Source organism: Schistocerca gregaria, chromosome 1, assembly GCF_023897955.1.
Source record: "Schistocerca gregaria isolate iqSchGreg1 chromosome 1, iqSchGreg1.2, whole genome shotgun sequence".
NCBI classification, from domain to species: Eukaryota; Metazoa; Arthropoda; class Insecta; order Orthoptera; family Acrididae; genus Schistocerca; species Schistocerca gregaria.
In genome coordinates, this window is record NC_064920.1 from 730,509,649 (window position 1) to 730,522,172 (window position 12,524).

The following is a 12,524-nucleotide window of genomic DNA, read 5'->3' on the forward strand; positions in this document are numbered from 1 at the left end:
AACCGGCTGCTGAACGTAAAACTGGAAGTAAGTTTCTGAGGAAGAATTGTTTGTCATAATTGGAACCCAAAAGATCTTGGTGTTATCCTGGACCGTACACTATGCTTCAAACAACACCTTCTTACCTTAGCTCAAAAGTTGAGGACTTGGAACAACATCCTCCGTAAGGTACGTGGAACTACCTGGGGATATTCAGCAACCACCCTGCGATCATCAGCTCTGGGCTTGGTGTACTCAAGTACTGAGTATTGTGCTCCTGTTTGGATGAACAGTCATCATACAAGGCTTGTTGACACACAGGTGAATACAACAATGTGCATAATATCTGGTGCAATTAGATCTGGTCGGCCAGAACGGTGTTCCTCAGTCACGGAGTCGCAACCATTTTTGAGCTGCTCAACCGACTTGTAAAAATTTGCACAATTCATACAACTTTCACCATAAACTTTAGACATTCTACATATATATTCACTGGTTTCTTGCCTTCAGCAAGTAAAAAATGAATAACAGAATGTTGTTAAACTAATTTGGACGTTTCAAGCAGACTCGCCTTCTTGAAATGTATTTTTGAGGTTATAAACAAAACAATGTTGATACTTTAGCTGATCAGTGCACATCCCAGTGATGCCAACTTAAAGCCGTAGAAGTACCAAACTTCCCCTACTAACAGTTTTTTCTCCAGACCAATATGTCTCTTTAATTATTGAATGATCCTCGCATGTAGAGCTACAGTAGATTATGGTAAGGACAACCTGATTTCTGAGTATGTGGCCCAAAAGAATGGCTACAGAGCTCAAAATATAAAGTTAGCAACCTCAAATGAATGGAAATATGAAAAAGTTGGACAATCATGTGTCAATCTACTTTTAGTAATTCTTCCTTTCTGCAGTATTACATTTAATAAAATAGGTATGTTACTGGGAAAGTGTAGGCATATGGCTTATTTCCTGATCAGCCAAGAAGATAGAGGAGATGCTGCATCTGGTTAAGGAAAGTCTTGATCTTAGGACCCATGAAGTTATGATTCGTCATGAGTGCTGTAGCAACTTCATCAGTTAATCTATCCATACTACTATCAACATCTGTGCAGAGAACTGAAGGCACATTACTATTTGAGAACTTGAGAAATCAGCAGTTTCTGAGCACAGAATAATTTTGGATGAAACTAAAATCTTTTCCCATGTTTCTACAAACTGGGATCTATTATCAAAGAAGCAGTAGAAATTAGAGTGTGCAAGAACAACTTCAGTTGGAACAGAGCTATAATCTTGACACTGCATGGAAGTGAGATATTGATGCTGAGAAGATATACAGAAATGCATTGAATTGTTGGTGTTCCTACAAGGGCACTGGCACCAGTAGTGCAGACATAAATACAAGCTCTGGGCACATGATGTAATGTTGATGTACACCAATCAATAACAATTCATATTTGGGCTGTAGATGGTTAACACAACAACAACCATGATGGTCAGTTGTCTCTGATGAAGATGAATGAGGATTTCTTGAACACTGAAAATTGTACTAAGCTTTGATGTGATGAGAAAACTGAGAATATTTTACAAATTTTTTTAAAGTGTTTGCATATCAGATCATAAGGGCTTGGCATTGTAATGTAACTCCACCAGTCTTCTAACAGTTTGGTGGCATTTGTGATAAATGAGAACCATATACACTCAGGAACATAAAACAGTGCACACAGAGGGAAGAAAGGTAGATATGTGAATCTTTGCAGATAAGTATGGTGAGATCAATATGTGATTGCCAAGTTTGGTGCCAATACTCAAGCCACAGACTCTGCAGTGGTATCGCAATCAGGAAGGGGACCCTATTTAAATGACACATATTAGATGAATCATACATGTGAAGGTAATATCCTGACTTGAGGAGGATGTTAGTAGGTGCAGAATGCCAGGTAGATGCGTTAGATGACATTTCTCACAATTAAGCCAGTTTCAGAGGGGCCTAATTATTGGCATGAAAACACAGGCTGGTCAGCACACCATATGGCTCACCAGGTCGATTGTTCAGTGTTTTCCATCAGACAATGTTGGTAGCAGTGGGCACAAGTAACTAGGTCTGGAGTAACCAGCAAGACAGTGAGGTGAGAATATCAAAAGATTGTTGCAAGTGATCAATGAACCTACAATGACTCGCCCCACAATACAAGCAGATGTACAGGTGCCAGTTGTTCCACAATCCATTTCTTCAATTGCAGTTGGTATCTCTCCTGGGTGGTCTACCAGGGGCACTTTTCCAGCAAGGTAATGCTCGTCCACATACAGCTCAAGATGCTCAAGACTTCCTATGTTATGTTCCAACTCTTTCATGGTTTGGCTGCTCCCCAGACTATGCATGGGACGATCTGAAATGCCAGATGCCACCGTGTCACTCTGTACATGATTTGGAAGTGGCTGTTCAAGATTTGTTGGCCATTCTGCTTCAATACAACAGACATCTAATCAGCTTGAGCTGAACCTTTTTGCAGCATGTATTGGATCAGAAGGTGGCTTAGTGCCTTATTGACATTGCACTACATTTGTTTACTTATATTCACTCTATTTGTTTACACGTTTTGATTTTGGGACCAAGTGAATCTCTCATCTGTATCAATATGTCTAACACATCTCATTTCAATTTGATGCTCCCTTTGTGGTGTGCTATTTTCAATATTCTAATGTATATATTTTTGACTATTGTATGTGTTGTGAAACTCTGAATCATTTCACGAGTAAATTGTCTGACTGCTACAACAGCAGAGCAGAGTCTGATGAGCTTCAAGCACACATGAGCCATACATGAGTGGCATTTTTGTTTGGGTCTGGTAAAGTGGGGCAGGTGCTTGCGGATTCATTTATTCTGGTGGTGGAACTGTGGTTCATGGAGCTTTTATCTTGTTACAAGGATTGAATGAAAAGTAAGTCTCCACCTTCATTAATTGGGTTTGGATGGGAATATTTTAATGAATCAAACACAGAAATAATCCTTAGAATGTGATCTTTAATTACCAATTTTCACTTTTCCACATAATCAGCATCCAATTGAATACATTTCTGCCAACGATGAACAATTTTTCTGAAGCCATCATGGAAGAAGTTGACACTCTGTTTCCACAACCACAGTCTCACAGTTCTCTCAACATCTTCATCAGAAGCTTAATGATGTCCCAACAGATTGTTTTTCATTATCAGAAGCAGATGGAAGTTAGACATTGCTAAATCAGGACTGTATGGGGGATGCCACATCTCTGAAGCTCTGCTGTGGTGGTACTTAAAGAGTGTGGTTTGGCATTGTCATGCTGCAGGAAAATATGTCTCTTTTCCTTTTGGACGCTTGTTAGCTGTCATTTCAGAGTTTGCAGCATTGTGAGGTAACGCTCTGAATTTATTGTTGTTCCACCATCAATGAAATCAACATGGATAACACCATCTGCATCACAGAACACTGTGGCCACGATTTTTAAAGCTGAGGGCTGCGTCTTGAATTTCTTTTTCTGGAGCAGGTCTTTGTGTCGATATTCCATAGAGTGACGTTTTGTCCCCAGGTCGTAATGGTGTACCCACATTTCGACTCCTGTCACAATTAAATGGAGAAAGGTGTCGCCTTCATTCTTGTAATGTGGGAGGAGGTCCTGGCAAATTTTAAGTCTGTGCACTTTCATTTCAGGCATCAGCATCTGGGATACCCATCACGCACAGATCTTCTGATAGCCAAGCAAAGTAATAATGTGACCCACACATTCTTGTGAAACGGTGATTGTGCTTGCAATTTCTCTCTGAGTGATACGACGATCATCCTGAATCAATCTATCAACATTTTGCTTGTGAAACTCGGTGGTTGCTGTCACAGAACGTCCAACTCTTTGTTTGCCACGCAGTTCGGATGTTCCTGCCTCATCATCTTTAATCTTACTTGCCCAATGACACACAGTACTTACATCAACACAATCATCATAAACTGCTTTCATTCTCTGATGAATCTCTTTTGGGGTGACACCTTCTGCTGTCAAGAATTCAATGACTGCACATTGCTTAAATCGCATCGACTGAGTGTCTGCGCAAGGTTCCATACTTTACACTGTAATACAACAACTGTTCAATGCTAAGGCTTCCTGTCAGCTGGAGCTGTAGAGAAGAGGCTATGGAAAAAGCCAGTACCTGCAGCGTACCAATACTGCCAGCTGTTGAAGAGTTAATGAAGGTGGAGGCATTACTTTTCAGTCAAGCCTCATACTATTTGATCAAGTTCCATACATGTTACATCACTGAAGCTCTCTTAGGAGGCTCTTTCCCACACTATACAAATAGTTTATAAATCCATTAAAAAGTCAGTGTTTATAATATAGCCGCTATAAACATTAAAAATTACTTGCTTGTATCACAAAATTCAACATATTGTGCTCTTACCCAGATAAAACCGTCACTAAACCTTTCATATCTTTAGTAGTTCTACTGTTCTCTTGAAAGCACTTCAGATGTAAGTTACATTTATTGCTATCGTTTCCCCCCTCAAGCAGTTCCACTCAAATACAACTGTACACTCACCTACTACATTCACATACTTCAGCTCAAATATTGGTAAATTCATAGCCATTGGTGTGACTGGTTGTTTCACATACTAATGGGCATCTGTTCATTGTACAGCATGCCATGTAGGGATGGCCACTAGAAATCAGCCAGAACATTTGAACATACACAGACATTTCTGTTTCCCATTTCTTTCTCGTCTCTAAATTAGTTCATCTTGTAGTGCTTTCTTTTTATTCTAAACTTTTTATTCCATTTTGTGTTGCGTTTGATCTAACTTGCAGTGGATTTTAACCCATAACATTTCACCAAAAAACTCTATTTTCCATTTTCCTCATCTTCCTTTCTTTTTGCACCTCATGATTCTTCTTCATCTGTCTTCTTAATAACATAACCCTCCTCTTACTGCATTTTTCTACTACCTCACACAACTGTCTCCTGTGTTCTTTCATTGGAGAAGGAATCTGTGGCTCTAAAAGTTAGAACATTCTTGTGTGCTACACAGTTTCTTCTAATATTGAGAGTTGGATTTCTACATACTAGCTAGATCACCTTTCATTTTGTGGCATTAAAATGTTAATCATTTTGTGAAGGTAAACTATTATTCCCTTTCATTTTCATTTATCTTTGATTTCAAATTATAATCTTTGGACGAACAGTTTTTAGTTATTTTTACGGTAAAAAAATAAAAGGCGCTTCGAAAGCCTAAGAACTTACCAGAGTCTGAACGGTTTGTTACAAAAGCAATCTCATTAGTGTTTGTGTTTTATTCTCCTGCAGTAAAAGTAGGCTCAACTTTATAAAATAAAAGGGATAGTACTTGCTAGCAAGAGGAGTAAATTAACACTACTAGTTCAGTTCTAGGCCCATTAATCTGGTACAGTTGCCAGGCAGATGGTTTTTAGTCTGTTTTCCTCATAAAAGTAAGGAAATGCCAGTCATGTTGTCCTTTTCCAATTAAGAAATGCATCACACAATAAAACTTTAAGCAAATTGTCTAAGCATCCTATCCTATCTTAATAAAATAGAAAGAAACTTCCACATGGGAAAAATATATTAAAAACAAAGATTCCAAGACTTACCAAGCGGGAAAGCGCCGGCAGACAGGCACATGAACAAAACACACACACAGAATTACTAGCTTTCACAACCGATGGTTGCTTATTCAGGAAGGAGAGGGAAAGACGAAAGGATCTGGGTTTTAAGGGAGAGGGTAAGGAGTCATTCCAATCCCGGGAGCGGAAAGACTTCCCTTAGGGGAAAAAATGGGCAGGTGTACACTCGCACACACACACACACACACACACACACACACACACACACACACACACACACACACACACACATCCATCCGCACATACCATATGCGGATGGATATGTGTGTGTGTGTGTGTGTGCAAGTGTACACCTGTCCATTTTTTCCCCTAAGGGAAGTCTTTCCGCTCCCGGGATTGGAATGACTCCTTACCCTCTCCCTTAAAACCCACATCCTTTCGTCTTTCCCTCTCCTTCCTGAAGAAGCAACCATTGGTTGTGAAAGCTAGTAATTCTGTGTGTGTGTTTTGTTCATGTGCCTGTCTGCCGGCGCTTTCCCGCTTGGTAAGTCTTGGAATCTTTGTTTCTATCCTATCTTAATGATGATTTGGGGACAGAAATGACATCCAGTCACGCAGTATCCATGATGCATGGATCTCTAAAATGAGGAAAGACAGAGCAGTAGTATCTATCACGAAAAACAAGAAAAAATTACATTTTTTAATCTGTCTATAATAACTGGAAGCAAGTGTTTGAACAACAGAAATACTTTGTTACTTTTGGCTGATAAGACAGGAAGGGGTGAAAGGGACATATTTGTATTTTATTCCTGAAACTTACCATGAATATTTTTGACTGTATTAAAATTATATTTATCTGATTTCTTTTACTCATTCTATTGTATCACTGCCTCTGACATGCTTCACAGCATACAATTCTGCATCACCTTCTTGCTTTTTGATCCCATTGTGGCTTTTGCTGTAGAAGTAGTCTGTGGTTCAAAAGCTCCAAACTACGAGAGATGCATAGAAGTAAAAATGACATCGTGAAATCTCTACTTGAAAAGAAACTTTAAATTCTATACTATTTAATTAATGTATGGCTACTCATAGGAATAAATTTTGGCAGAATGATACTATCAGTGATGTTGTTAATATCTATTGTATTTCTAGACCTTTATTGTGATTTACATCCAAAAAAAATAGGATCAGATTAAGGAGCTTAAATTGAGAGTCACAAGTACTTCAGTTTTGTATTGTTTAATACTATTTTTAATTTTGTAACTAATTTCACCTCCCCCCATGAACCATGGACCTTGCCGTTGGTGGGGAGGCTTGCGTGCCTCAGCGATACAGATGGCCGTACCGTAGGTGCAACCACAACGGAGGGGTATCTGTTGAGAGGCCAGACAAACGTGTGGTTCCTGAAGAGGGGCAGCAGCCTTTTCAGTAGTTGCAGGGGCAACAGTCTGGATGATTGACTGATCTGGCCTTGCAACATTAACCAAAACGGCCTTGCTGTGCTGGTACTGCGAACGGCTGAAAGCAAGGGGAAACTACAGCCGTAATTTTTCCCGAGGACATGCAGCTTTACTGTATGATTAAATGATGATGGCATCCTCTTGGGTAAAATATACCGGAGGTAAAATAGTCCCCCATTCGGATCTCCGGGCGGGGACTACTCAGGAGGATGTCGTTATCAGGAGAAAGAAAACTGGCGTTCTACGGATCGGAGCGTGGAATGTCAGATCCCTTAATCGGGCAGGTAGGTTAGAAAATTTAAAAAGGGAAATGGATAGGTTAAAGTTAGATATAGTGGGAATTAGTGAAGTTCGGTGGCAGGAGGAACAAGACTTCTGGTCAGGTGACTACAGGGTTATAAACACAAAATCAAATAGGGGTAATGCAGGAGTAGGTTTAATAATGAATAGGAAAATAGGAATGCGGGTAAGCTACTACAAACAGCATAGGGAACGCATTATTGTGGCCAAGATAGATACGAAGCCCACACCTACTACAGTAGTACAAGTTTATATGCCAACTAGCTCTGCAGATGATGAAGAAATTGAAGAAATGTACAATGAAATAAAAGAAATTATTCAGATAGTGAAGGGAGACGAAAATTTAATAGTAATGGGTGACTGGAATTCGAGTGTAGGAAAAGGGAGAGAAGGAAACATAGTAGGTGAATATGGATTGGGGCTAAGAAATGAAAGAGGAAGCCGCCTAGTAGAATTTTGCACAGAGCACAACTTAATCATAGCTAACACTTGGTTTAAGAATCATGAAAGAAGGTTGTATACGTGGAAGAACCCTGGAGATACTAAAAGGTATCAGATAGATTATATAATGGTAAGACAGAGATTTAGGAACCAGGTTTTAAGTTGTAAGACATTTCCAGGGGCAGATGTGGACTGTGACCACAATCTATTGGTTATGACCTGTAGATTAAAACTGAAGAAACTGCAAAAATGTAAGAAATTAAGGAGATGGGACCTGGATAAACTGAAAGAACCAGAGGTTGTACAGAGTTTCAGAGAGAGCATAAGGGAACAATTGACAGGAATAGGGGAAAGAAATACAGTAGAAGAAGAATGGGTAGCTCTGAGGGATGTAGTAGTGAAGGCAGCAGAGGATAAAGTAGGTACAAAGACGAGGGCTGCTAGAAATCCTTGGGTAAGGGTAACAGAAGAAATATTGAATTTAATTGATGAAAGGAGAAAATATAAAAGTGCAGTAAATGAAGCAGGCAAAAAGGAATACAAACGTCTCAAAAATGAGATCGACAGGAAGTGCAAAATGGCTAAACAGGGATGGCTAGAGGACAAATGTAAGGATGTAGAAGCTTATCTCACTAGGGGTAAGATAGATACTGCCTACAGGAAAATTAAAGAGACCTTTGGAGAGAAGAGAACCGCGTGTATGAATATCAAGAGCTCAGATGGCAGCCCAGTTCTAAGCAAAGAAGGGAAGGCAGAAAGGTGGAAGGAGTATGTAGAAGGTTTATACAAGGGCGATGTACTTGAGGACAATATTATGGAAATAGAAGAGGATGTAGATGAAGACGAAATGGGAGATACGATACTGCGTGAAGAGTTTGACAGAGCACTGAAAGACCTGAGTCGAAACAAGGCCCCCGGAGTAGACAACATTCCATTAGAAATACTGACGGCCTTGGGAGAGCCAGTCATGAGAAAACTCTACCAGCTGGTGAGCAAGATGTATGAGACAGGCGAAATACCCTCAGACTTCAAGAAGAATATAATAATTCCAATCCCAAAGAAAGCAGGTGCTGACAGATGTGAAAATTATCGAACTATCAGTTTAATAAGCCACGGCTGCAAAATACTAACGCGAATTCTTTACAGACGAATGGAAAAACTGGTAGATGCAGACCTCAGGGAGGATCAGTTTGGATTCCGTCGAAATGTTGGAACACGTGAGGCAATACTGACCTTACGACTTATCTTAGAAGAAAGATTAAGAAAAGGCAAACCTACGTTTCTAGCATTTGTAGACTTAGAGAAAGCTTTTGACAATGTTGACTGGAATACTCTCTTCCAAATTCTAAAGGTGGCAGGGGTAAAATACAGGGAGCGAAAGGCTATTTATAATTTGTACAGAAACCAGATGGCAGTAATAAGAGTCGAGGGGCATGAAAGGGAAGCAGTGGTTGGGAAAGGAGTGAGACAGGGTTGTAGCCTCTCCCCGATGTTATTCAATCTGTATATTGAGCAAGCAGTAAAGTAAACAAAAGAAAAATTTGGAGTAGGTATTAAAATTCATGGAGACGAAGTAAAAACTTTGAGGTTCGCCGATGACATTGTAATTCTGTCAGAGACGGCAAAGGACTTGGAAGAGCAGTTGAACGGAATGGACAGTGTCTTGAAAGGAGGATATAAGATGAACATTAACAAAAGCAAAACGAGGATAATGGAATGTAGTCAAATTAAATCGGGTGATGCTGAGGGAATTAGATTAGGAAATGAGACACTTAAAGTAGTAAAGGAGTTTTGCTATTTAGGAAGTAAAATAACTGATGATGGTCGAAGTAGAGAGGATATAAAATGTAGACTGGCAATGGCAAGGAAAGCGTTTCTGAAGAAGAGAAATTTGTTAACATTGAATATAGATTTATGTATCAGGAAGTCGTTTCTGAAAGTATTTGTTTGGAGTGTAGCCATGTATGGAAGTGAAACATGGACGATAACTAGTTTGGACAAGAAGAGAATAGAAGCTTTCGAAATGTGGTGCTACAGAAGAATACTGAAGATAAGGTGGATAGATCACGTAACTAATGAGGAGGTATTGAATAGGATTGGGGAGAAGAGAAGTTTGTGGCACAACCTGACTAGAAGAAGGGATCGGTTGGTAGGACATGTTTTGAGGCATCAAGGGATCACAAATTTAGCATTGGAGGGCAGCATGGAGGGTAAAAATCGTAGAGGGAGACCGAGAGATGAGTACACTAAGCAGATTCAGAAGGATGTAGGTTGCAGTAGGTACTGGGAGATGAAGCAGCTTGCACAGGATAGAGTAGCATGGAGAGCTGCATCAAACCAGTCTCAGGACTGAAGACAACAACAACACAACAACTAATTTCAAACATTCAAACCCTTTCTCAGAGAACAGGATGGCAGAACTTCATAATCTTGTCTGATTCTGCAATAACATTTATTTTTTTAGTTGTGTATTTTGAACTGTATCAAATTATTTTTATGATATAAAACTATTTACTACAGTAATGTCTTCTTAAATTGACTGGAAGTGTTTTAATGTTTACTGACATACTACTAGCCTCTAGAATTCAGAAGTGTTTCTTGTGCAAGTGTAATAGAACACCAAGAAACCTGACCAAAAGACAATGAAAAGTAATTAAAACTGATGGAATGCTGTCACTATTACTTACATAATGTAATTTTACTTCCTGAAGCAAACAGTTTGTAAGTTATTTTTCTTATTTTTGTCATTTCGCATTAATAATGGTGTCTGTCATTACTTATCATTTTCAGTGATGCTCTCTTACTGTAAATAAATAAATTTACAACTATTCTTTAAATGTTTAATTTTAGGGTGAGGAAGGAGAAGGCGAGGGTGAGATAGGTGAAGGTGGAGAGGAGGGCGGGGAAGAGGTTCAGCCAGAAGAAAGAGAAGGGATAATATCAGATGAATCTGATGTATTCAATGAACTCATGAATGCTGGAGGTCAAGCAAGAGAAGCTGCAGCTATGATTGAGTCCCTGAAAGCATCTGTTAAAGAATTTCAGACGGTGGGTATGGTATTTTGTGCACATCTACAATTATCTTTATAAATCAGTGTAATATGTGAAGTCAGTTATAATGTAAATTTTCTTGCATCTTTGGTCAGATAAAGAGTACCTAGGATAATTTGAAAATATTTGATTTTTTTAAAATTTTTGTAGATGATTGCTGTAATTCTGAACTGCTTGAATTACAGCAGTCACTTAATACTTTTTTCACACATTAAGTCAATATTATACAAAACTTCTGTTGCCTTTCATATAAAAGTTATATCAATAATCCTTTATGTCATTGTGAAATGAAAGCCTATGTGGGAAACAGTAAACATTTTCAGGGGTGTTCTAGGGATATAGAGGGTGTTCTGAAACTATTCATTCAAATTAATGCAAGAAGTAGAGAACATCAATGAGGAACACATGGCCTCTGAAGTCAGCTTGTAATGTTAGGGAATATTTGGTAGCAGTGCTGATGTTAGGTGTAGTGTCAGTGTTGCTGACTGGGAATTTGTACCGACATTCAAAACAGCTCTGTGTATGGTTAGTTGGCTTTGAGGTCTGCTTCACTGATTCATTTGCAAGCATCACTACCTTGTGACAACAATGGTAACTTCCTTGTAAACAGACTAGTTACCACTTGTTAACCAACAGTGAACATGGAGTGGCTCACATATGCTGACATAGCTGACATGCATCTGGTATAAAGATCTGTGAGTGAAAATGGATGATCTGCAGTGAGGGAGTATCTGACAACACTTTTCTAACCAATGTGTTCCATGACACCACACTTGCTATATGAAACAGGCACTTTGTACACGTTTATGCATGATACAGGTCGGAGTTGGAACAGTGTGAACTCCCAAAAGAGAAGACAAGATTCTGCGACAAGTTGACATAACTCCTAGTACACTTTTTGCAGACGTCCTTTGTGCCAAACATGGCCTCATGTGGAATGTGTTACATGACCAACAGCTTCATCCCATGCACCTTCGGCACATGGCGCACTAGCACCTGAAGATTTTCCCCATCATGTGCAGTTTGCACAATGGTTTTTACAACAAACTGCCTTGCACCCTTTATTTCTGGCTGAGGTCCTGTACACCGATGGGGGTTTGTTTACTCATTAATGCCCTTTCAATATCCACAATTTGTACGTTTGGTGGCATGTGAATCCATGAGGTATTTGACCTTGTGTTCATCAAAAGTTATATTGTGTTAACGTGTGGGCCAGTAATCTTGGTGATAGGTTGACTGGACCACATATTCTTCAATTCTGCCTCAATGGATGGAGATCTCACATCTTCACGGAAAATGTGTTGCCAGAACTACTGGAGGATATACCTCTGAATGTTAGACGAAGGATGTATATCCAGCATGATTGATCACTAGCCTATATCAGCACTGCTGTGAGGAATCATCTGAGAGTTACCATCAGAAATCAATGGATCAGCTGAGGTGCCCCTGTGGCCTGCCTACCCAGGTCAAGTGACCTCACTTCTTCAGATTTTTTCCTCTGAGAGCTTATGAAGAAGCTGTTGTATGAAACCACTGTGGAAACGGAAGATGACCGTAAATACCCTCATATCCTTATACAAGAACAAATCTCCCACGCCTTATCTTTCCAGTCTCCCACCACCTCCCAAAGTCCCACACACCAGCCACAGAGGAGCATTCCCCTTGTAACTCAGTACCATCCGGGACTGGAG

At 39.6% G+C, this 12,524-nt stretch overlaps 1 protein-coding gene across 2 annotated transcripts in view; it reads left to right on the forward strand.

The window, feature by feature from the left end:
* The window catches only part of LOC126267091 (uncharacterized), a 201,682-nt gene that overhangs the window by 36,222 nt on the left and 152,936 nt on the right, over positions 1–12,524 (forward strand). For both annotated transcript variants that reach the window (XM_049971963.1, XM_049971973.1), the window contains one exon: positions 10,633–10,830. In XM_049971963.1, coding sequence (XP_049827920.1) covers positions 10,633–10,830 — 198 coding nt within the window. The remainder of the gene's footprint in view (positions 1–10,632; positions 10,831–12,524) is intronic.